The sequence below is a fragment of the Larus michahellis genome, chromosome 1 (genome assembly GCF_964199755.1).
Source record: "Larus michahellis chromosome 1, bLarMic1.1, whole genome shotgun sequence".
Lineage (NCBI taxonomy): Eukaryota > Metazoa > Chordata > Aves > Charadriiformes > Laridae > Larus > Larus michahellis.
The window spans coordinates 95092654-95119297 of record NC_133896.1 but is presented as its reverse complement, the minus strand read 5'-3'; the positions used below and the strand labels follow the sequence as shown (position 1 = coordinate 95119297).

Sequence of the window (26644 nt, the reverse complement as noted above, 5' to 3'; positions counted from 1 at the left end):
GCGAACAGTGGGCTCCTTGTTCGCTAGCCTGGGCGGTGGGGAAGCCTCAGCAGAAAGCCTGCTATTGAAATGGAAATCAGGGCCTTGCACCCAGCCAGGAGGAGGAGGAGGAGGATGTGGGTTGCTGGCTCCTCCCGAACAACAGCACAAGGGAGTTGGGAGATTTCGGATGGGGGAAAGGATAAGGGGGGAAGGGGATGGAGGAGGGGGAGACACTCTCCAGCACACACACTGCACAAGTGGATGCTGGAAGGGGAGAGGACAAAACCCCTTTTGGGGGAATGAAGGGAATCCAGCCTCCCCGACAAGGGTGACGGAGGCGCTGGGTGTTACCGCCTGGCTCTCTCGCCCCGTGAGAAGTAAATTCGGTAAGGCTGGGCATCTAACACGCCCGTGACGCTAAAAGCACATCTCAAACGCAAATGACCCACATTACACATAAAGAAATAACAGCCCCAAGGAGTAAGGCCACATGCCCACAGACTTGTAGCAGGCCTGGTGCAGAGACATGCCGATAAACCCGTGCAAAAATTGTCATCGAGTTCCTAAGAAATTTCTCTCTCTCCTTCAAACAGCAGAACCTGTGAATCCATCCCTTCCTTCTCACCTTTTTTTATTATTTTTTTTCTCCTGGTGGAGGGTTGGAACAAGGTGAGAGGATGGGGGTAGTGTCATCAGTAACTTGTGCCGGATCATTACATGATAACACGCCTTTCCAGGCTGCAAGAAAGTGCAGCGGCTCTTCACACAAGCCATCTGAGCAAGCAATTCAGCAACGGAATAAATCAAGGCAAACCCTCAATAAATTAAACCTGAATTAAATTAATTAAGAGGAAGCATTATGACTTCAATCACAGGAAATTCTACAAGCCGACCTGTGGCTTTAATTTCACAGCTGTGCTCGTGCTACCCTGTGGTGCTATCAGTCTAAATTAATGCTAAGTATTCACCCAAAAACAGCCTAGGAGACAGTGGCTGCCCCACAGAGCCCAACAACTGAGGTCCAGATCTCTCTCCTCAACCCAGTCTTCATCCTGGATTGTGTTTGACCAGGCAGGAAAACATCTCTTCGCCCAGTCTCGATGGCACCCTTTTGCCACACACAGTTTCCCTGAGCAGGGCACTGAGAAAAGGCTGAGCCTAAAAATGACCTTTAGCTTGCACATTCCTTTCTTGTGCAGGAGAAAAAAAACAAAAAAATTGGGTCGTTTGCTTTTTTTTTGTCATTGGTGTTGGTAATGGGATAACAGAGAGGCAGTTTTGGAGTAATTCGCTGGGACTTACTCCAAAGTTCAATTATTACAGGACACGATCACAGGCCACAAGAAAAAAAAGAAATGATACACTGAACTCTGGTCTTTAATTGGGCTTACCAGGAACCCTCTGTGTCATCCACAGGAAAGATATTCAAAAGGGAAGAGTAGAAAGCAAGAATCAAAGGAATAAATGAAACGTGTGTGTGTCCTGCCCACCTTCACCACTTTAGAAAGTAATTGCCCCCAGTGTTTCTTATTTGCTCTGTTTCTTAACTACTTAGTAGACAACAGAAACTTACTTGGAAATAAAACTATGGAGAAACACAGCAAAGGCTTCATTTGCCCAGAAAACCTGGCAGTCTCCAAACTCCCCCAGTAGGTAAGAAAAGCTTTCTCTAAACCATTAAGATAAAGCACAAAGCGCCACGGACAGATACAACAGAAATACACCTTTTCAAGGCTCACCAAGGTGGGAGGAAGATTGCTTTGATTAAAAAGCTACACTTCCACATTGGGAAAGACTAATGCGTTCTGCAGAGCAATGAAACCTCTCTCCAGATGCGTATCGCCCCTAGGAACTAAGAACCACTACCTGTAGGTTTCTCACAGCCCCAGTCCCCTTCATACTTTCAATAGCAACTCGCACAGCTGGAACACCTGGAGACTAGAGGGCAAGGAAGGGAAGGATGCTCTCTTGTTACCATTGATTTTTGTAGGAGAAAGTGGTTCAGTTACTCTCCAGGTAGTGCTTTGGTGCCCATTTTAGCCATGATTCTTTCACAATACATGGTTTAAAAAATTATTCACAATCAGTTTGAAAATTATTTACTCTCAATTCGCAATTACTTGGTGAATGATTTAAGAAAAAAAAAAAAAGCTTTCCATCTGAGAGAAAGAGAGAGTTTGCTTGCACCAGCTTTTTCGGCTGTGATCGGTAACCTCGATCACAGGGTGCTGGGTCTTGACACAGCCTGAGAGCAACAGACCAGGAAGGCTAAGTAGAAAATTTTCTTGCCTGCTCCCTGGAATGTCTGTGCAGTGAACAGCCGTCTGCCAAACACTCATGCAACTGAACCTGCCAGTACGAAGACTTAGGAGCAGGTGGAAAAGGACAGCCAAACCCCACAGCTTCCCTGCACAATAAGGAGTATTTACAGATCCAGTCAACAGCAGGAGGCCAGATCACTAGAGCTGATAAGGTGTGGTGGATCTCGGCAGATATTTCACAGGCCTTAACACCTTTTCTTCATGACGGAGAAGTGGGAGAAGGGAGGGATGGAGAACGCCATGCCAGTGCCTGTTATCAGCACTGTGTTTTATCAGCTTCCCTTCTCACTTCCAATGGACCTGCTGCAGCCCCGGGTACCACAAGAGGCGGGAAGAAGGTGCTTTGGGAACTTTGGTCTCCCTCCTCTCTGCTCCTTGTTCTGTATGAATTGCCTTCTGCCCAGACCCTGGAAAACACCACCATCTATCTTGTTTCTGAATTAGGGCTTCCAAGCAAAAGCTTTCTAAGTTAGTGTAGGTCGAGTGTCTAAGCTCAGGTAGTGGCAGTCATTTCCATGTGAATCAGACTAACTCTTTCATGTTTTTGAGGTCCTAAAGGAAGGGATCCCCAACCCCTTAGGGTCTCCAGGTCTAGTCTTTGGCAGGACCAAACATCTTCAGCACATGCTTTGGGACTAAAGCTCAGCCTCCCAAGAAAGCAGCTCACCACTTTGAAGAGGAGGTGACTGTTCCTGACTTGCCTCAATACAAATGCAGGTGTCCAGCTTTAGGCACCCAAGTGTGGTATATTTGGCCTAATTGAACTGGCCGGAGTCCCACCGTCTGCCTTTGCAAAAGGCTGGGTTAGACAGCCTCCACAAAATACACATCACATCCAGACAAGAGACCATTTTGTCCTCAACTTCCACTCTTCTGAATAAAAACAAAAGCAGGGAAGAGCACTAATGCCCAAAGAGCAGCACTTTCCCGCTGCCAGGGAAAAGTGGTGTCACCACCTCACTCAGTTGCTCCTGTTCCCCAGATGCTGCAATGCTGGGGGAGAGAAAGAGACCAGAAGTGCAGGTAACATGGCATATGTGAGCTCTTCCACCACTTTTGGCAGTCCTTGCTGCCCCAAACCCCAGGTGCAATTTCTCCACTTGGGTAACAAACACGTGCTGCCCACTACGTGCAGCTCCTGAGGAAATTCAGTGCCTATCCCTTTCACGTCCACCAGCCTCTCTGCGTTTTCAATCATCATCTGAAGCCATTTACTTTACACTAGAGTCATCTCTCTCCTTTTCCTTCCCGTTTTTCTTCCTGAAGGAAGAAACAGACTCTGCCCATACTGCCAGCAACGATGATGAAATACTTGTACTGCAGAAGTCCCACAACATATTTTGCTGGATGGTCCCTGCACCAAGATTCTTCTCCTGTTAAATGGCACAGCAGCAAACCTCAAACAGGCAGTGGATGACCACCACACCAGTGAGTTCTCAGCACAGAGGTGACAGGAGAAAACTCAGGAATATAATATGCCTTCAGGGAAAGGATGAAAGGGGCAATCTATTTTGCAGAGATTTAAACTTCCTGGATTTTTTAAATTCATTGCTGTTTATTGTTACTAATATAACAATTATTAATAGTTATTCCCTTGTTATTATGTTAATTCATCTCCTTTTTAACCCCTCCATGAAGGTAGTTTATAAGCAAACTGTTGAATCACTCAAGTATCAACACAGTGGAAGCTGCCACAAAAGGAACAGCACTGGATGCCATATCCACTGGCGCTGCTAAAATATAGCTGACCATGTCCTAAGAAAACCAACCAAATAAACAGAAGTATCACATACTTTGTTCCTGTTTCATTCAACCTCCATGACAGACAGAAACCGAGCATATATTTAATCCTCTATTTTACTGACTTTACAAAAAATGTGTGACCACAGCTTTTATTTGTGGCATACCTTCAAGTACCAGCCAGGAGACAGAATCACTGAGTCCCTGTGGAGGTTTTTAGGGTGCTCAGTGGTGTAGCATCCCATACCTTTCACAGGCAAATTCTTCTAGTTTTTCAGTTCCTCTGGGATGGGATGCTGGTCTGCTTGCCTAGTCCATCCCAGACTCACCCTGCCCCGCTCCTCCAAGCCTTGTCAGGCCACAGGGTCCCTTGCAAAGCACAGCCCCACTCCCAGTCTCAATCCCTTTGTGCAACCATTGTCTCCCAGAGGAGAGGCTGAGGGCGCTGGGACAGCCTGAAGCAGAGAAGGCTTGGAGGACACCCTACCAATGTGACTTACCCCCAGTGAGTCCCTGTCTCCATCCAGTCCCATTCGGTTACACTTCCTCCCTTCTTCCCACCATCCCTTGGTGCAGTCCCACTCTCACCATGCTCCTTTGGCCCCCCCAGGCACCCCCTGCCTTGGTCACCTCCCTGACCAGGTCCCTCTGTTCTTGAACATGAGCAGACTGGCTTGCTCCTCCATCACCTCCAAGCATGACAAAGAAAGTCCCCTGAGCAGGTAAGGGAGACATGGACATGCACTCTGCCAGAGACCAGCCCTAGCTCAGCTCACGGCATCTCTAGGGGAGGTTTGGGTTTGTCCTGGTACCCGCTCAGCATGATCTGCACGCTGGGTGGGGGCACAAGGCACAGCCCCATCACACACAACAGCAGCAAGGGGTTGGAAAGGGAGGGGCTTTTCCTCACTGAATTGTATGGTGCCTATGCTGAGCACATGGATAATCAGATTTGATTTTTCAAAAGGCTCTTTACCTAGCTGAATTCAGGTAGATTTTCCCAAAGATGGCAGAAAGCACACCTGTATCGCACAGATCACCCTGCTGCTGCAGCGTTTCAAGGTCTGGCTGCACAACACGGTGGAAAGGCAGCATCCAAAAGAAAACATTTTCCTTTTCAAACACACACAGGAACCCTAATCAACAAGAACTTGTAGATGCCCCACCCCTGGAAGTGCTTGAGAGCAGGCTGGATGGGCCTTTGAGCAACTTGGTCTAGCAGGAGGGGTCCCTGCCCATGGCAGGGGGGTTGGAACTAGAAGATCTTTAAGGTCCCTTCCAACCCAAACGATTCTATGATTATTCTCAAACATAAGACAGAGGTGGCTAACATTTTCCATACAAAGTCAGTGTGAGCTAGAATCTGGGGATGGGAAAGTTTCAGCCCATCTTTTTAAAACCTGACAAGATAGTTAAGTGTCTCAAAGCAAAGATGGGATAACAATAATGACCATTACAGTTACTCAGGGGCAACAACTGCAATCAGGGGGAGTGTTAGCTCCATTTACCAAGAGTATAACTGAAAATACCAGGCGTCCTTAAACACAAGCGGCACAATCACCCTCCTTGATTGCAGTATAATTATTTTTTTAAATCCTAAAAACACTGTTATCATATCCAGAGACGCTCTAACCAGCTTGCAGATTAACCACGCCATTGGTGCAGAAATACGGTGGCGGGTCCCATCAGGGTTACCGCGGGTCCGGCTGGCCGACTTGCCCTGGCTCTGCGCAGCATGAATGAGGCGAAGCTGCAGCGAGAGGCAGACGAAGCACGCGGTGGCTCCTAGCCCGAGGGAGGCAGCTCTGCCAAACAGGCAGCGCGCAGAGCCAGGGATGGTGTGCCGGCACCCCTGAGCTGCTGCCGGGCAGGAGTACTCAAGTGCGCAGCGCAGAGATGCTTGAGTGACCCCCCGCTGTGCCGTGCCAGCCAGGTTCCATACAGCCACTCGTGAATCAGAGGGAATAAACCATGCCAGAGCTCCTCTCCTGCAAAGCCAATTAGGTGTCTTGTCTGCTGTGATCCCTCATACACAGTATCTGGGAGAGCTTATCCTGAGTCCCGAGCAAACGTGTGGAAGCCAGCTCAGGTCTGGTGCTGCATCCAAGCTGCAAAGCCCTCTCCCAACCCAAGCTCTAGGGAACACAGTGCAAACATGAGTATGGCCCTTCTAGGGCTTATTATCAGCGGAATGACCCCCACTATGCCAAACACACACTGTTTCCAGGGGGATCTTCCAGATACATTTGCTTTTGCTGTGCTGCCCAGTATCTATAGCATCTGGGTGCCTCATGGGTCCAGACAGTACTATTCTGCGTGACCTCAGTGTATGTAGCAGGAGAAGCACTCTACCCTGAAAAGACCAGAGGTAACAATTCCCTGCGCAGCAACCCTCAGGAAACCACCAGCTTCATCCTTCTGCCCCAAGGCAGGATTTCCTACAGCTCTGTCGCCCTGCCAGCTGCTTGCTGAACCTATTCTTAGAGGCTTTCTTCCGTGGTGGGAACTCCACACGTTCCTCAGCCAGCCTCCTCCAACGGTTGTCAACCCTTCCTGCCTGTAGGAGACCTCCAAGGAAGATGCAGATCCTATAGAAGCCAACAGTACATACAGCACTCTGGCACCTGGGATTAAGGTTGCAACTGTTTGGGTTTCTGCAGGAGAGCATGAGCCCACAAGCAAAATGAGCCCTGAGAGCTTTAATAAACCATGTGCTATCCTTACATGGAGAGCAGCCCATAAGATAAAGAATCTCTTCACAGAGTCTCTGAAGTTTTATTCATGATCTATTTGTATATCTGCGTTGATGCTAGCGTAGATACATCCACAGAGCACAACACACCCTTGTGCATAATGACAAGGAAAAAACATTGCAGTGCTGCTTGGCTGGGTCCCAAGTCAGGGCAGTTTTGCTGCAAACCTTTATCCTCATTTTGTGTCTTAGGTCATGGTTACAGCAGTGATAGTAATACAGCACTGACATAATGTTTTTCCCTGTCAGCATCCTCAGAAACAATCCCCTGTCATTCCTTTCCTTGAAGTGAGGAGAGCAAGGCCCAGGTGTGTGCACCCACCATGGTGCATGTAACCATCAGGGCAGGGGCAAGACCCATGGCCTCACGCTCACTCCATGCTCCTCTACCACGTTCTCCAGGCAGAACCTCCTCCTGCCTCTCCGTGCCTCCTGCTCCCATGGCTGGTCAGGGAACAAAAGCCTGAGAACAGGTATGAAATTCAGTCCCAGGACAAGAAAAAGCAGAAGAAAAGTAACCTGGAAGATGAACGGAAAACACAGGCTTGGGCAAAGTGCTTTGCTCCACCATTGGGAAAAAAAATCCATCAGAGTTTCCCTACCCAAGTCCTCAGTACAGTAAAAGAAGTCCAAAGCAGCTACTTTGCTGCTGCTTTACTGCTGTCAACCTCCGCAGGACAAAAGGGACGAGAGTGTTCAGGCACAGCCAGCCATCCCACTGCCAGCAGTCATCCCTTCAATCTCTCTGTGCAATGCATAAAAACACGAGTGGGGACAGTATAAAAGCAGACCTGACACCTTTCTTACCCCACACCTATCAGTGTGCTTGTGCAAGGATGACCAAAATAGCTGCGAACTCCTCCAGTGACCTGAAGTACGGCTGCCCCATCTACTTACCAAACCATCTGCAGGAGGAGGTGAGGACATGCAGTTCTCACCCGTTTTCTTTGGTGCTTACTTTGTGTATCTACATAACCACGGCCAGGATTTGCAATAAAAGCCTGCTCACACACACATACGTATTCCCCTGCCCCACAGAGAGGGCAGCTTCAGCCCCTGTCAGTCCCCACACCTCCAATGGAAAAAGTGTGTGTGGGCAGGGTGGGGGGAACAGTCGTGAGCAGAAGCCGTGATCTGACTCTGTCAGCAGATGACTTCTATTTGCACTCGTTAGCACTGCCCTAGCATGAGCTAACACCACCCCCTCGGGTAATTTAAATTTATAAAAAAAAAAAATAGAGGAGAAAAAAAAAAGAAAAAAGCCCGTATTTCTAAATTTAGGACGTTAGGATAATCGGGGTGGAAGAGCCCATCTGTTTGACGTTCACTCCAGCTGCTGTGAATGCGGAAATTTGTCTATTTTCTTTCCTTTTGCCTGTTTTGACTTGTCCTGGCTGACTGTGACAGACACACAGCGACCCTGATGTATGGCCACAGCCATTTAGGTCTGAAACTGTGCACCATCCTATAGGAGTCACTGCAGAACCAGTTGGCACAACCAAGGTCTTTCCCAAAGGAGTGGAAAACAGTTTATTATTATTATTTTATTGCTACTGTTAACAAATCTACGTATATAACACTGAAGAGGAAGCAACACAGAAAGGCAGAAGACAAGATAAGACACACCTCAGACCTCTGTAAAAGTCAGTTTTAGGGAGGCAGCCTCCCCTCTGCCACATCCCCCTTTTGGGAGATGTCCCCATATAAAGCTGAATTTCTGTGGCAAGCCAGGTCATCATCAGTGGCACTAGCCACCGGATGAAGACATAGCAACACTTCTTTTCAAACTAACCTCTTCTGCCTTTTTCAGCCCAAGGTTCTATGAAAGTGAGCCCAAGCTAAATTCAGAAGTGGCCTTTGATCTCCCACCTTCCTGAGCTGACCAGGCTCTGGTCCCAAAATAACAAGGATGCAATTGCCTCAAGCAGTCTCTTGATGCTGTTCCTGTCATAGATATGAGTGCCCACAGCCCTTGCAGGATAGAGAATCATTGCCTCTGTAAACCTTATGCTGTGCTGCTTATTTTGCTGCTGAAGGCATCCCTGTAGTGTGTAAGGACACGTGGCGGACCGCTGGGACCATTTGCTGTTTATCTTGTTTGTTATAGGTGATTGCTTTTTAATTTCACGATGTTCATCACTGGGGTCATCAAAGGTGCCGGGGATGAGCAGTAAGCCTGGATAAATTTTATGCGATTAATGTTTTGAAAGCCCTACAAAAAGGAGAGGAGACTGCCAGTGCAAAATTGAGAATTCCACCACCAGCTTTTCTTTGCAGGGTCCTCTCCAGCCCGGGAGCTGGAATCGCATGACAAGACATGGAGGAGAACAGGTGGGCAAGGAACGCTGATTGATAAATAGGAATATAGATGAGAAAACACATCAGTCCAGGGACTCTTCAGTCCTCCCTGCAGCACACACCACTAGTCCAGCTCCAGCGCTCCATTCTTCTGCCTGACAAACGCTCCCTCACCTTCCCAGCCACACAGAGCTGAAACCGCCCCATCGATCTCCGTGTGTACAAGATCAGTATCTAGGCCATCACCTAAGGGGCAATAAATGTGTCCACAGGTCCAATAACTTCCTTTTGGAAAAAGTCCTCCTCTCATGTACATTGTGTAAGTTGCTTGCATACAAGGAGTTGATGGACACTGATGACCACATTTTACAGGCTCGTCCTTGTAATATACCTGGTCTGGGTTTCGGTACAGAGCTCGGCTTGGATGCATTTCTGATCACTGTGGCATAAGAAACAGCATCTCACTCCTTTGAGTCTCTGCTCCAAAGAGGTCATTTTGGCTCTTGCAAGTCAGCAGAAATAGTCGCTCTTCCTCACCCAAAAGTCACCGCCAATTTCTGTGGCTGCCTCCCACACATCATCCATCACCCAGAGATGGCTTTTTCTCTTCCCAGACCACACTGGCCTGAGCTGTCTGTAGCCTTCTGCTAGCTACTCCACTGAACATGCCCATGGGCATCGTGGCCTGCAGTTGTTTCCTTGGGACATGAGGCCCCTGCACGCATCCCTCCTCTGACAGAAGAGTAAAGGGCACAAAGACATTACTTTTATTTCCATAAGGTTCATGAAATTAGGTGGGTAGGTGCAGGTGAGATACTCACTGCTAGGAGGAAAGACCAGGCCACACTCAACCCTTTACGAGACATAAGAGACTCCACAGAGGTCAGCCTGAAGGCAGAAAAGGGAAGGAGATGAGGTCTCACAGGTTCACAGATCCACAAAATTAACTATTTAACTCTGCTTTTCAGGCAGTCCTACAAAACACCACCTGAGTTACCGAGCTGAAGGGTACCTCACATAACTTCAGAAGCTGCTTTCCACAATGTGTAGCCTCTGAAAGATGCACAGAAAAATGTAAACCTTTCCAGGTTTGTATTGTTACGAGAGCCTTTTAAGATGCTAGAGTAACTTGTACCTATTCCTCGCAGACACAGAGAAAGTTCTCCTCTCTGTGTGGGTCACCTTTGTCGAGCATTATCTAATATTTCTGAATTAACTTTTTTTTTTTTTTTAGAGAGATCATAAGCCAATAAAAGCACATGGCAAATATTCTGAAATCTGAGAAATCTTGAAAGACGAAGACATAAATAAAATAGTAAGTAAAACTAAAGTCTGGGTTGTGGTTTTTTTTTTTCAATTTGTCATGTTATTTCCCCCGATATTTAAGGGAAAAAAAGCGCAGAATTATACTGTCTCATATTTATGAAATCAGACATACTGCAAGCTAGTGCAATATCTATATCATCGCCTCCCCCCCGCCATCTGAAAGATGAACTACCCCATAATTGCAGATGAGGAAACAAAATTCTCTCCTGCGTTCACTTTCACGAAAAATAGATTTGCTTTGTTCTATATTTTGGGCCTAATTCAGCAAACCACTCAAACAGATGCTGAAGTTCATCATTTGCCACTCTACCACTTATGCATCTACTCAAGAATATGCCTGAAGTCAAGCATATGCACAGTGCACCGCTGACCGTGGACCTTGTATCTTTCTGTTAATTTCTGCAACTATTCTAATTTAGTGATGTGAGCGTACAAGGAAGTAACACATTTTAAGAACTTCTAGCACACACTGGCAAAAATGAAATTTGCACTTGCCTATCCACATAAATAATCTGCATGATTATTAAAAAGTAATAGCTAACTCTTGATACCTTTCAGAAACAGCTTAACTCTAACAATTACTTTAAGATGTCAGGATAGTGAAATACTGTGGCATGAACTTCTGCTCTGTACCAGTGCCAAGCAACCAAACCTGGAGCTGAAATACTGCTCCCCCACAAACGAAACAGGAAAAAAAAAAAATGCTGCTCATAAGCACACAGTATGTCAGATATTATTTGTAGAAGCTATTCAGTAAGTAATTTCAAATAAGTAAAATGCAAAGAAACCACAGGATGTTCACAAACAATTTGCAAATAGAAATGGAAGAGGAATTCATTAAATAAATTATTTGCTATAAATTATTCACCTACCTCTAATCTTACTACCACTTAGACTATAAAATTCATGCCATAAAAGATACAGGATACATAACAAGGCATCATTAACTTATGCATTTCCCAGTGCCGCTTTATTTTGACTGTCCAGTTAGATTATTGCCTTTTAAGACAGCCTTTTGTTTTTAATGTACTTTGACTGTAATACGTTTCTGTTTTAAAAGCTGAGCTAAGGAGACCTGGTCTGATTTTAGACTGTGATTTGATTTTGAGTTCCAAGGCTGAATAACTCTCCCAATCTGAGAGAAGAATCCAAGCTGTTCTCTGAGCAAAACCAAAACAAAAAAGGCAATCTTACACAGTTGGCTAATTACATGAGAATTCCACAATTGGGGTCCATTTCACGTAAATTCAAAGTTAGGAGCAGGCATTTTTTTGTGTCTGTATCGAGCCACGTAGTGAACATTACCATAAAGGTGAGAGATGCAGGAGGCATGTGTCAGAGAGCCAAGGGGCAAGGGGGAGCTAGGAGCGGATCACAGGCAGGGGATGGCAGTGGCTCTCCAGGACCCACTGGCTCTGGATCACAGGGTCAGCAGCATCCCCACCTGAGTCTCTTTTCCCCACCTGCAGCCGCAAGACAAGCTGCCCCACGCGCTCTGGCTATATGGCCAGAGGAAGAAAATCCAGAAAGAAACTTCAAATACAGTATACAATTCTTTTTGCCCTGAAAACAAAATCTCAGAAAGGGTTCTCACTCATAAGCAAGGACAAAGACAGCTTTTTCATCTTGTTTGTGTCCTGACTTGTTCTAAGCGACAGCCATACTCCACTACTTCTCAGGCCTCTCAGTAGTTGTTTTATTTTTTTTATACCATATTTGTTTACTTTTAATTAAAATGATGATGATTGTCACTGAATTTCTCTGTTGAAAACTGATGCAAACTGTGGTTATTTTGTTATGGAAGGAAGTGTAAAAAGGTTCTTGCAGTTGTCAAAATAATCTCCCATTTGTCTCCAGAGTGAAAGCTATCGCTGCTGTTGGCAATGGGTTGTGATTAAATGCTACACCTCATCAACCATACACATTTTTACTCCTTGGAATGAAAGAAAAGTTGGTTTTGCAGAGCTTCGTCATCCTGGACTGACTCGCAGCAGGCTTAGTCCTTGGCCCAGCGGATGTCAGGTGCATTTATCACGGCCCAGCACAGCACAGTGTAGCTACACACAGTGTTGTTACACACTAGTATTTCCACAGTTCTTATGAGTGCTTTAAAAGGCCCTCAGCACAGGGACAGAGGAGGCAAAGGGCGCAGGGTCCACTCTCATCAGAGACCTCTTGAAGACTCTGGTCCCAGCTCCTGACCCACAGACCTTAAAGTCTAAATCAGCTTTACCATGGCAGCTGCTACATCAAACACGGGGAGAATAGCTATGGCACTGCTGCCAGGACTGCCTCCTCTCCTTGCTTATTTTCAACACATCGGCTCAGCTGTTTAAAAGGAACCTGAGGGAATTGAGTGCTTAATTCACATAGGTACCTTATAAAATACCAACTGTAACAGACAACACTATTTATTTATTTTTCATTTCCAGAGTGAAGCTACAGCATGAGTAGAGAGTGGATAAGGAGGAAGGGCTGCATTTGGCCAGATGGAGACCAAGGTTCCCTTGAACAACAAAGACAATCCTTCAAAGCGCAGGAGGACCAGATCCACTCTTCTCTCTCTAGCAGTGCCCTGGCTAGCACATCTCCACCATCCATGGCAAAACTCACACAGAAATACAAATGGAAGGCAGGCCAGCCCTGAGCCTCTTGAGCCAAGCCTGAACACTAAGCTATCCCCGGCTGGTCTTGCAGCAGAACCCAGGGGTACAAGGCTTCCTCCAAAATGTCATCAAGCCACAGATGGCTTCAGATTGCCACCAGCATCACAGACTGCACCCAGTATGTGAACAGGCACCTAGGTGGAGGCAAGGAGGACAGATGTCACACACATGCTCTCCCCTCCCCAGTGCCCCCAGGGCCACCTCTCCAGTGGTCCCGTGCATGACTTTCATTGTGGAGGTGGCCAAGGCAACGATGAGAGAAGAACCACATTCAATGTAGTTACTGCAGGTAACAACCTGCAGTAATCAACAACCATCCAGGAGCCACTGCCATGAATACTCAGGAGGGAAAGCATTCACCAGGCCACTTCCTAAATCAGTGGGAAGGCAGCGTGCTCCCACGGACAAGACACGGGGCTGGCAGTCAGGAGATACAGGCTCCAACCCCAGGCTGGCCATGGGAATCCTGCATGACTGTAGGCATGACACTTCCACCTCTGGGGCTCAGTTTTCCCATCGTCTGCACAATAGTCTAGATCACATGGCTGTTACCTTACTCAGTGGAGAGGAAGATTATACGAAGATTAGCGTTAAAAACGTGGGTGGGTGGAGCGCAGCATAGATATGAAATGTTCTGAAAAATATGTGGGCCTCCATCTTCATGCTCCTCATCTCCTTCTACAAAGTAGTCACTCAAAAATAACATACGCTTCCTACAAAGGCAGCACGCATCAGACACATGTATATTTAGATCACTGTGCAAACAATTACCAACTTTTGTCCAAGGCAGAAAAACAGTACCCTGTGTTACAGAAGGGGAGAAAGACAAAAGACATCTGAAGTCAGCCTGGAGCAAGGAAAAGGAAAGGATCCAGATCTCTGGGACAGATTCAGCTGTGGTATAAATACTGATGCTAGCCCCACTCAGGAAGGTCAGGAGCAAATGGCAGAGCTCTCATGAACCTCAAGTGGAGGTCTATCAGGTGCTAGATGTATATAGGACAAGCACTCATCTTCCTGCATGCCAAACAACTCATTTCAAACCCCTAAACAAACAGCAGGACACTGCAGCAGAAGCAACCCCCAGGAAGGACAAGACAAAACACCTTTTCAGTCATTTTATTTTGCAGCTTTTTTTGGCTCACTAAACTATTCTCCTTGCCTGGCTGAGGGTGCCACATGCTCTTTTTCCTCCCCTAGGAGACATCAATCTATCACTAGGGCCACTCACTTGCCCCTGACCACCACACCACACGTTTTCTACCCCTTCTGCATGGAAATGGCAGCACAGAGACCCACTGGCAGCAGGTGGGAATGGAGCTCGCATCTCCTAATCCCCAGTGCTCACAGCGTAAAGAAAGAAAGAAAGGTAAAAAAAAAATAAAAAGGGCTCCCCCCGCCTCCCTAGCGCCTGGTTTCTCCCTTACGTGCATAGCATGACTGCCGCTGAATTACAGCCTCAGAAAAAGGAAAGAAAGAGGCCCCCAAAGTCAGCCAGGAAACCCACCGTCCATTGGCTTCCCTCCACGCGAGGCGAGCGGGCTTCTTCTGCTGCAGTGACTTGGCAAGCACACCTCGCTCTGACTCAGCACCTCGCCGGCACCTCCTGTCAATTATTCCCACAAACTGCTGACGCCGGAAGGGCTATTTGCAATTAGGATGCAACACGAGCCGGTGGCGGCTGTGGGATGCCACAGCTCCCTTCCTTCACCTGCAGCGGGCTGACTCGAGGCTGGAGCTCCCAGGGAGGGCGAGGAGGGTGAGGGTTAGTGCAAGAGGGCTGGAGGATGGGGACCGGGGTGGGTGGAGGAAGCCTGCTCGCGTTGTACCTTTTCTGTGGATAAATAGGACTGCTGCCATCAATGTGGCAGCCGAAATGCAGTCTTACCCAAAAAAAAAAAAAAAAAAAGGCAGCCAGGGAACAGGGACGAGAGCAGCAAGAACAGATGAGACTATGCAAAAAAGCTGCTGAAGAACTAACTAACACAGAGCATTCCCCAAAGAACAAGCAAAACACAGCCTTGCTGCAACTCCATGCAGCTGAGAAACACCAGCCTACACTCCGTGTCCGAGGCGTTTTCAGCGCAGGAGAGGGAGGCGCTGATTGCGGATGAGTCCCATAATAGGGGCCCAGGGCACACCAGCTGTTTCAGGGGCAAAAGAAAGGGCTGCCCTTGACAAGCCAAGGACATGATGGTTCTGCAGACAGACTGAGGCTATTCTGTCCCTCTGCCAAGTAGCCAAGGTCCTCTCAACCTCTCCGAGCCACTAGCTTCCAACACACAGCCAGAAAGCCAAGCAGGCTTGCAGCCTAGCAGCTTCACAACAAACGGAGACCATCAGGCATCAAGCCCTGTCAAACAGTAAAGTTCAAACACATCCTCAGACACGGAAGCAGCCCAGTAGCCACATAAACCCAGCAATACCCTGCAGAAGCCCTCTGGCACCTTCTCTCACAGGGCTTCACTAAAACAACAGGATTTGCCACCCACCCCACTCTCCCTCCCCAGGGGTCACAAGGGGCTTCAGGCAGAGAGAGGCAGCAGAGTGAGCAATGCACAGGAGCCAGGGGGACCCAGAGCATTCCCTGCAGGAGCACCCACGGACCTTTTAACCAAGAAGCAGGACTGTATTTTCTGAGATATCACTTCAAAAATGAACATTTCATAGGGAGCGGCCGATCCTGACAGACTGCACGGGAACACATGTTGGTGCAGGTGGGCATGAAGCTGGAGCAAAAGGTTCCAAGGAGCACCTAGGGTCTGATGCTGAAGCCTGCAGTGAATTGGTCCCTACAACGTGATGCAACAACAGCTTTATACAGTGCAGGAATGGGATGAAATACCCGTGCTAACCAATGGTTAAGGTGTCCAACACCTCTTGTAGTCTGTTGTCCCACAGCTGCAGAATTCATCACAGGCTGATGTCCTGCCTGGAAATCCCAAGTGGGCAAAAGGGCAGAGACATCAAACTGCAAGATGAGTAATGCACAGATCCCATCTAGATAGCCAAGGCTGAAGAGGGAGAAAAGTTAACTAAAAACCAAATCTCACTACAGTAACCTGGATTTACCAATGGCCTCCTGATCAGGAAGGGAATATCTACTGCACAGCGCAGAGGGAAAACAAAGGAAGAAAGTCAAAGAAAACAGCAAAAAATGGTGACTTCAGCAACATGTGCAGGAATTAGCGAAGTGTCTCAGCGGGTTACAATTTTGCAGTGTCTTAAAGAGCGTAGGTAGGGCTTGGAACAGCCAGTCCCAGGGCACTCAGAAGCTAAAACACCAACTGATGCAAGGAGCAACCTGAATTACAGAGTAACAGTGACTGCTACATAATCAAATGTAACAACTCGGTAGGAAAAACAGCACCAGAACTTTGCATGACACCTCTTACACACTATAGAAGACAATCACAAGCAAAACAGTCATCACACCCTAACTCCAAAAGCAGGGGAATTAAAGTTGTTACACTCTGTATGGCGGTTCATTGAAGCAATCTCGGCATTGTCACTGAAAAGGTACTTGGTGCCCCTGAACAAAAAAAAAAAAAAAAAAACAAAACTGCTGAGAAGCAAGAAAGCACGTTGTACGGTCAAACAAAAGGAACAAGAAGTCATTCAGTCTAAGCAATTGCTGCATAAGATGGTAGCTAGGAAGGCTGAGAACAAAACTGAAGGCCAAATATCAAAAGTCAAGAACCAAACAATCATTTCAGTATATTCAAAGGACAAGTCCAGAACCGCTGAGCAGCAGGAGAATGACATTTCTCAAGTGGCTGGGCTGCTAGCAAAGACATGCAAGCTCTTGCTAAGTCAGGTGTTTCTTGAAATTAGCAATGTTTTCCTTAAGAGAGGGTACGGGCTAACCTGGAAGTTGCAGCAGGGATCGGTTAAACCTATCAAATTCCCTAAGCCCCTCAAAGTACACACTAGGAGACAAAACAGCTTGATCTCTGCTCAGAGGAACTTGTGCCCCTTCAACCCACTCACATTTTGGAAGGAAAAGAACAGGACTATGCGATTAATTTGCCATCGCTTCAACGTGCGCCTGCTAAACCATTCCAGGCAGAATGCCAGTTCAGTGCCAGCCCCGTCCCCTGCTTGCCGGGGGTGGGACACCCCCTCCTTTGTCTCCCCCCTCCCAGTGGGGCTCATGCCACTCAGCTTCAGGCTGAGTCTGGAGCTGCTGCCCCACTGTTCAGTGCCCAGGCTCAGAGGGGCAGGAGCCCCTCTCCCCTTGCCCTTGCTCTGGCCCTGATTACAAGGGATTACACCCAGGTTTCATACCAGCTCTGGGGTGGTTTAATCCATTCCTTAATATCTGGGAGAGAGACAAGGAGCTGGCAAAGTGATTTGGGCTGGCTGAGACAAAAGGAGATTGAGAGAGACTTCCAAGGGATCTGACAAAGCTCAGCAAGTGGGCAGCATAATGCAAGATGAAGTTCAACATTACCAAGCGGACAGTAATAAGAACTTGAGAGAATAATCTGAACTACTCTTATACCATGGGGCTCTAATTCAAATGTAATCACTTGAGGAAAATATCTTGGTATCACTGTGAACGGCTCAATGAAAACATCTGTTCAACATACAATGGTGGTCAAAAAAGCAAGCAAGCTGTTAGGACGTCTAAAGGCAGAGGCTGAAAAGGATGATAGAAGTATTAAAATGCCACTGTGAATACTGACAGTGCACCCTCGGCTGGAATTGCTGCAGTTGCTTCTGGATGGCACACCTGAAAATACAGAAGGCACGGAGATGCTTCATCATGCACCAGTCAATAACACTTACTGGTCAAGCACAGTTAAAACTGGGACAATTTTTAAATTAGGAGCTAGAAAGGAAGGAATTATCAAACGGGTATGAAGAAGCGAACCAGGTCTTTCTATGTTTTTACCTTGTTTTGTGTTTTTTGGGGTTTTTTTTTGTTGTGTGTTTTTTTTTTTTAAGAGAAAGACAAAAGGTTGTTCTATACAACTTGGGGGGGGGGGGGGGGGGAGGAGGGCATCTGTTGTTCTGATTGGTCAATCCAGCCAAAACCACCACAAGCAGGAAATGTGACCAGACATAAGGAAACTACTACGATTTTCCTTTCCTTTTCTGTTTTTACTTTTTCTGCTTATTCTAAACACAGCCCATAACTAACTACCAGAAATGATTAGCCCGTGTTATCATAAAGTCAAAAGCTCAGCAGAAATAAGAGGCCTGTGCATTTATAAGGATATTGGGAACATCCATATATATGTCAGGTAGAAAGAAAAAAAAAGAAGTCAAAAAAAAAAAAAAGAAAAGAAAAGAAAAACCATAGCAGCACTACACCCTCATGCTTCCAGGCATTAGCCAACTTCTAATTAACGAGGATTAGGAAGTAATCTCCCCAGTGGGCACGCAGAGAGGGTGTACCAACCCACTTGCTCCTGGCAGACGCTGCTTAGATGCCAGGCAGGGGAAGAGCTGAGCCTGGACAGCCCACCCGCAGCAGCCCATGCCCTTTGGGAGGCTGAGGTCTGGGTGCCCAGGGGACTGCACACCAGCCCCCCCCAATGACTGAAGGGGCTGCAAGAGCGGGCTCGGTCACCCCAGCTCAACCTCACTCCTGGCAAGGGGGAGGGTCGGGGAGGGGGGGAGGGGGAAGTGGGGCAGAGTTTTGCATCTGTTGCTTTGCAAGCAGAGGGGGCTTCCCTGAGGAAAGGAGAGGGGATGGAATGTATTCGCTCTGCATTGGTAGGAGGAATATATATATGACTTAGTACATTTTACAGCAAGGAAGCGGAGCATGGGCACCTCCTGAAATTAAGAGAAAATTGGCTTGAGTAGGCTTTCAAGTCCAGAGCAATACGTACACCGACTTCCTCCTAGGGCAACCTATAGCACTGGCATGGCACCAGACTCCTCTTTGCTAAATATTTGGTACCAATTGCTCCCTGTGGGGGTTTTGGCACCCCCAGTTGAAGCATCCAGTGTTGGCCATGCTACCACAGACCAGTGGTCTGACCTGTCCCAGCACCGCTTAGACAGGTCACTGCAAAAACACAGCACACATTTTAAACAATGTGTTGTCCCCTGCCCCTAAAATGACGTTCCTGGCTTCAGCATTCCGAGTAAAACTGAAGCCCAGATGTAACCAAGTGGAGTTCAGACATCAGCTTTCTCCTGCTGATGCTAGTGAAACACAATCGAGCTCACGTTCTCGTAGCAAGGTTGACTTGTGAAGGAAAAAAAAAACCACCCACACAAGTTTTTATCCCTAACCAAGCAATCCAATCAACCTAATACTGAAATTACACTTGAAGTTAACTTCATGCAAATATGCAAATGCACAAGTACTGCTGTGGTGCCAGGGAGAGCTGTGGCTCTGCACATGCATGAGCGATAAGAGGCTGAGCTCGATCTGCTTGGTCCTGTTCCGACTTCTCCAGTGACTGCTCCAGAAGGGTAAACAAAGATTAACAAGGAGGCTGTATTTCTTAAATAGGAACTCCTCTTGTTTCATACACCATTTTCTGCTTCTTTTGGTGCGAACAGTGTTCTACAGCATGATAAATAAGGAAAGGACATGGGCAATGCCACGTGTGTGTACATGGCACTTGCATACCTGTGTCAAGGTGGCAAAAATAATGGACAGAGACTGTGCACAGATACCACCAACGGCTGCAAGTTAGTTTTTGTCACTGCTGTTTTTAAATGCCCTGTAGAAATAAAAAATAGCAAACACTAAGGCCTTTACCATGGATACTTCCACTAAACCAAACCTTATAAAACGTGGGATGTTTTGTAAAATCGTAACTGTGTTTCAAAAGAAACACAGGGGAAAACTGTGAGAAATACAGAAACATCCAACTTAAGCCTCTTTGGGATGACGAGTTTCGACTTTCAACATCAAAATATTTTTTTGTTTAGAGTATTTTTTTTGTATTATAATAATACAATTCCACAAAGAAACACAATATTGGCTGTCCTAAGATGGAATTCCTCTCAAAAATTTCCGTTCAAAACCATCAAAGCATTTAACTTCTACTTCCATCCCAGACTTCCATCCCAGGATGAAGGCCAATTCCTCAATTCTGATGAAACAGAGCATTTGTCCTTAGCCCAGATCAAGCAATGAAAAAAAAAAAAAAAAAAAGCAGAGGCCAGAACAGACACGAGTGACCTCCAAAACCAAAGAGATTAAAACATACAAGAAAAAAACAAACCAAAACACAACAGTTCACTGTGCATAATTAATAATGGTGTGCGTTCTCCTTTCTCCTTGATGCATAAGACATGAAACATTTATGAGAGAAAAGTGGGGTGGTGTACGACTAGGAGCCCCATAATTGTGAGTTCTCTGAAGGAGAGGCTGGGCAGATGTCCTGCCTGACAGCAAGAAAATCATTTCATCTCTGTACACTTCAGTTTTCCGTGCTATGAATCAAACTGACTGCCCTCACAAAGTAAGTTTGGAGAATCTCAATTAGTTAATGTTCGTAAATGACTGTGCAAACACAAGCTAGTATTAACCAGGGAACTGTCTTTGCTACACTACTGTCTGTTAAACAACCAGGAGGTAAATTTCTCTCTGAACATTTACAAAAGGGAAGGCAGCATTAATGCTCCACAAGGAGAAAACTACAAAGAACAGATTTTCAGTGCATGCACTTCTTCTTGAAATAAACTGTGTTAAAAGCACTTTACTTAAAAAGCACAATGATAGTAGCATCCTGCTAAATATAGATGACTCACCACAATTTAGTAGTGAACATCCTTAAAGAGTACCATTACAATAGTGCTTAACCTGACGCATAAATTTAAGCATTCTCCTGTGGTTACAGTTTGGACCAAGACACTCAAGACAACTACCAGCGCCCGCTGACCTTCAGTGGGTCACGAAACCTGTCTGAGCCTCACTTTCTCCATCTGTACTACCAGTATAATAATAAAAACACATCTCCCCAATGAAGGCAGGACAGTATAATAATAAAAACACATCTCCCCAATGAAGGCAGGAAAAATGATTTTTAGGTTTCTTAATTGTTGTTTTTACCATACTTTGTAGATCCATATTACGATTGAGCAGCTAAATATAGTGGTTCTCGAGGCTCTTTGAGATCTCTCAGAGAAGGGCATCTTACAAAAGAAAATCGGGTTTTAGGCAATACTGAAGAAACAGAGGTAAAGAATCAGTTTCCAAAATAAGGGAAGGATGCCCACTTCAGAGACGCAAGAAGTAGTTAATGCATCTGTGCCTACCGCTGGGGACCAAGGTCAGGTCGTGAGCAAAATGATTTATCTACACGTCACAAAACCACACAGCTTGACACAAATGGCAATCTGTTCCAAAAAAAAAAAAAAAAAAAAATATGCATAAGCATGGAAAAGCGACGGACTGCCACAGTCCTCTCTTGCTGGGGCTGAAGACCTGGTGCAGGGCTGGGGAGGAAATGTGGGCAAGCACAAGGGTGCTGCAAGGCCAAAACTTAAACGCTCAGTTTCAGCTGTGCTAACCTCACACTGGCAGGAGGGTGACTCCAGGTGAGGACTGGAAAGACCAACCTGTGTGAAACGTTGCGGACCAGCAGCTGTTGCACTGATGGCAGGCATGCACCGTACCACCCCCCACCACCCTCCTCCTTGCCCTGATCTTGCAAGATCCAGCTTCAACGGACCCTAACACGCTGACATCTCACCTGTTGCAATACTGTGTCACAGGATCCAAACACCATGCAGTTGAAGGAAAAAAAAAAAAAAAAAAAAGTTGGTTCTGCAGTTTAGCTGTACTCGATGTGTGATTTCTAACACATTTGACAACTTGCAGTGTGCTATTTGTGGCTATGCAGCAGGATTGATTTGCAATCACAAATTCGGTTTCAAAGCTCTAAACAGAATTCCCCGCTATCTTTCCTTAAACTTCTCTGGGGAGCCTGAAAAAAAATATTACGCCCACAAAAGTTATTATGCTCATAATGCTTTAGAGGGAAAAACATAGATGCTGCCCCTGCCCCAGGTGCATTAAACATGGGTATTAGAGGCCCAAAGAAAGCAGTCATCTGGCTTCAGTTAAAAAGAATCATTGCCGTTCTACAAATCCAAAACAATGTAAGAAAATGGGACTATAATACTTGATTGACATTTCACTACAAAGTCTGACTATTCTACCATAAGCATAAAGTGTGAGAATGACAAAATGACCTCCAGGGACCTTTTTCCCCACCGCTTTTCATTTGTTTGGCATTAAGTATTTCTTCCATAGATACACTCTTACAGCTTCGGACCCCTTAACTTTTAAACCTTTCACCTCTCATTTAGGTATCACTTTGCATATGACACCGTTGTTTTTATCCTCTATCCTCTAAACCAATGTAAAGCCTCTGAAAGGGAAAGAAAAAAATAATAAAAAAAAAAAAAATCACTCTTCCTAACCAGACTTGGCAACCTAGAGCAGAAACACACTTAATGATCTTCTGCAAATGTTGTTTAGAAGAAACTCTCTCAATTTTATTTCAGCTTTCCTGGGTGTCTGTCTGTTCCTTGTTGCTTATCAGGGTTTTCTTTTCAAACTCAAGAACCACCAAAAACATGGCCATACTGTGTAACCCAGAAGTAACTGTGTACTACAGCTGTTTTCATCTACCACTGTCTTCTAAAGACTTCTCCTAAGACAAAAATTAAAAAAAAAAAAAAAAACAAACTTAAGACACAGGTGGTTCATTAAGGTAATCTTTAAGCCTTAAAATGAAGTGCAAGAAAAAGTATTACACTATTGCAGAAAAACATTTCATGGAAAGGTGTGTTTTTGTTCCTAGTTGCCCCCATTGTCATTGTCCCCACATGCTCTCAACCAAAAAAAAAAGAAAACTAAACAGAGTCAATCTTTTTGCCTAAAGAGATAATTAAACGTCCCTTTAATTTTAACTTCAAATCTGGTTACTACTACATGTTTTCACAGGGATGTTACTTAACAGAAACACTTAATCACTTATACGCCTCTAACTGCTGTAGGCACAGTAACTTTGTAGACAGTTACACCTTTGCAATGTCTGCAGACAAAAAATTGTGGCATTGAGAACCTGAAAGTCACTGAACTCACTTTTCAAACAGGAAAAAGTTCAAAAAGTAAACAAATAGCATGAAGTGTGAAACAGCTGAGATTATTTCTTTCAATTAAGTGCTAATAAACTTTTTTTTTTCCCCGTAATTCATTTCTTTGAAGTCAGCAGGTGCAATTTCCATTTAATGCACGTGACTCAGACTCCCAAATGTTTTCTGAGGATGAGGCTCAGAGTGCTTTTGGGGCTGAGGCATTTGTGAAAAGTTCACCTTGACCATCACAAGACTTGTTTCTCAGCGGGCCCTGGGCAGAGAGGAATGGCCTGCTGCGTCTCGCCAGGCAGCGAAAGCCAGGCACTGCCACCCAAGCAGCAGACTCCATCCACATCCAGACTGTGAGGAAGTTTCATCCAGACCTTGCTGAGATGTCTCTTGTGGGAGAACCTGTCATTTCTTGCTGCCCCCCCCCCCACTCTCTCAGGGATCACTTGCAGCAGGTTTCCCAGTTTTCCAGCCGTGAAGGTGGCCAGCAGCAGTGCCCAGCTGGCTCAGTGGAGCTGTGCATTGCTCACTGCTGAGCAGACCTCTGCAAAAGTACTTAGTGGACCTCTGCATAAATGAGCAGGCCTTAAGAAAACTACCTTGGGGACCTCGGTAAAACATAACTGAGCAGGCCTGCTTTTAAGTTCGGCATTACTTGAAAGAAGGCACATTGCCACCTGATCAACAGATGAGTCTGAACATTTTGCACTTTGTAGTTTCTACTGTCGCCCTTACCGCAGCACCTCCCAGTGCTCTCCAGCAATGCACTAAGTGATGCCAGTAGCATCTGTCACATGCAATTCATTCCCTCTCCACACAGAGGACCAGGGTACACACCTTGTTTCGGAAGGGCTTCTGGGAGCAGGAGATGGTGGAGTGGTTTTGGGTCTTTCCACACACCCAAGGGTAGGGACTTATTTTAGAGCAGAAAGAGCCTGCCGTAAGCTTGGGAGGAGGAGGCAGAGGGAGGACCCCCGGGGGACACAGAGGGCTCCGGGCAGCCTGTCACCATCACTGCAGAAAGTTCCCTGCTGCCTCAGGGCCTGAGTTTTCCACCCAGGTGAGCTTATCAAGGGGTTAGGCCCAGACAACCCAACATGATGCGAAGCCCAGTTTTAAAGCAAGTTTTACAGCCCCGTAAGGAACAGCAGAAAAAAAAAAAAAAGAAGAAAAAGAAAAAACATATATAATAATAGGAAGAAGGATGGTGCAGGGAAGCAGCAAAAGGAGCCGAGCAGAGCAGCGCTCCTTCCCCACGCCTGCCTGCAAACAGCACTCACCAGCCGCCGCATTTCCGAGCATCACCGGTGGGACCGCAACCAGAGCAAAAAAAAAAAAAAAAAAGGGAAAAAAAAAAAAGGAACTTCCCCACCCGGCTCGGGGGACGGGGCATCGCCCTGGGGTCGGCGCCGGGGATGGGGCGGGCGGGTTCCCGCCCGCCCCATCCCCGGCGCCGACCCCAGGGCGATGCCCCGTCCGTGGGTACCGTTCCCCGCTCCACCCGTGCAGCACTCACCTCGCAGGGCCAGGAGCGCGGCCAGGGCTACCGGCACCCACCTCCCGCCGCCGCCGGGGCGCCGCCGAGTCATGCCGGGCCGGGCGAGGGGCGCAGAGCGGGCCGCCGAGCCCCCGCCTTTCCCCCGCAGGTGCCGCCGCCGCCGCTGGTGGTGGTGGTGCCGCCGCCGCCGTCCCGGGACCGCCCGCTCCCGGCGAGGCTCCGCCGTGCCCCAAGTCCCGGTAGCCCGGGGAGGGCGGCAGGCGCGGCGGCCGGCCCGAGAGCGCAGCCTGGCGGCCCCCAGCCGCCCCCGCAACCCGCCGGGCTGCGGCTGTCACCCCCAGCACGTCCCGTCCCAGTACACGGTGGCACATCCCACCCGCCTGCCTTCTCTGCGCGGGGCACACACAAATTGGGGGTTGCCCCCCCGCCCCGCGCCGCCGCCAACCCGGTGCCGCTGCATCCGTAGGGATGCTCCACGGGCCAGGGTGAGGTGCGGCGGTCCGGCACAGGCTGGAGATTGCACCGCCGCAGCTTCTCCCTGTCACTGGGGGCTTCTTCTCCCCAGGACCTGCCTATGGCTGCGTGGAAGAAGAGGGTGGCAGCACCCGGCAAACGGTTTGGGACGGGCGGCATGGGGCTGGGCACCGCTGCAGCACACAATATAAACATTCCCGGATCGTTGTTTAAAGGTATGAGCTGCCCTAACTACACCATTCAAGACAGTGGGAGACATGAACGTTCAGAACCCCTAAAAAAAAATTCAGACCAAGATATCCCTGAAGGGAGTAAGGCAGTTCTTGGATTTGGGGCCCCGCAATGCTACATAACACAAGAAACACCAAGAAGTTGTGTCATTTAGGGTCACGGGCTTAAGTCATTGCCATCCTTAAGGCTACACAGAAAAATCAATCAATCGAAATCCAGCACGCTAGACATCAAGTGTGCATGTAGAGGGTGGGAAGGGAGGAAAGGAGCTCTTTACAAATTTAGGGCGGTCATCCAGGGAAAGGATCAAAGCAGAGGGCTTGCACAGGACGACTCCTTCCACATCCCCAGCTCCCTGTCCAAGTCTGACCACGTTAGTTTTGCTTTGTGAAAATAAGTGGTTTCATTAGGAAAACCCTAAGAATTCTGCAAAACGTAGGATCACTTTGTTCCCCTACTCAAAGTTTCCTCCCCACCAAAGCACAGCCGTGCAACCTGTGCATCCTGCAGACAGCCTATCCATCTTACGACACTTTTCCCTACCTCCTTCCCAGCCCTGGGAGCATCCCCATGCCCAGTCTACCCTATTGCTCAAGGCCTATCAGGTTTCTGCCTCCTTAGCTGCCTCAAAAGCTGCATTGACCGTTTATGTGGCTGCATTCCCACTGAGAAGGGGGTTCTGCACCTGGGAGTGAGGAAGACATGGAAAAGCATCTGGGGCAGCAGAACAGAAATGTCTAAGCAACAGGAAAAAGGTAAGTTGGAGTATCTGGAAACAGCAAGTGGGAAACGCCACCATCTAACAAACTTAAGTTAAGCTCTTCCTTGCCCAGCATCAAGCTTTGTCACCCTTCTACCAGAGGACTAGGTATAAATGTCACCCCAGCGGTCCAGGTTTACTGATTTTCTTGGTTCTGGAAAAAACCCTGCTGATTCTATTTATGAGAAGCAATGGCTGACCTGCCCTTATCAGGCAGCAAAATTCCTGCTGACCCCTGTGTGGGCTGAGATGTCATTCAGTGAGCGGTGGTACAATGGAGTAAAAAAGGAACTACACAGGGATTCAGGGGACGTAGCCCCAGTCTCTTTCCAGGTCTGTCAAGTGCCCACTGCATGTCCTCAGGCATCAAACCTGACAATGTGGACAGTCTTATAGGTCTCTCTGCTCTTGTAAAACACCCCCCACTGCAGCCCTGCCACAGGCAGTCGGGCTACGAAATAGTTTTGCTCCATTAAGGAGCCAGCTCTTGGCAAAGGCTCAAGCAGCTGAAGCAGAACTCTTCAG

The 26644-nt window shown here is 47.2% G+C and overlaps 1 protein-coding gene across 3 annotated transcripts in view; it reads right to left on the bottom strand.

The window, feature by feature from the left end:
* The window catches only part of IGSF11 (immunoglobulin superfamily member 11), a 108216-nt gene extending 83077 nt beyond the window's left edge, over positions 1-25139 (bottom strand). Inside the window, exon 1 of one of the 3 annotated variants that reach the window (XM_074594294.1) lies at positions 24673-25139. In XM_074594294.1, coding sequence (XP_074450395.1) covers positions 24673-24745 — 73 coding nt within the window. In that variant the 5' untranslated portion in view covers positions 24746-25139. The remainder of the gene's footprint in view (positions 1-24672) is intronic. The other 2 variants (XM_074594304.1, XM_074594283.1) reach the window with 2 other exon arrangements.
* Positions 25140-26644: the final 1505 nt, after the last annotated feature.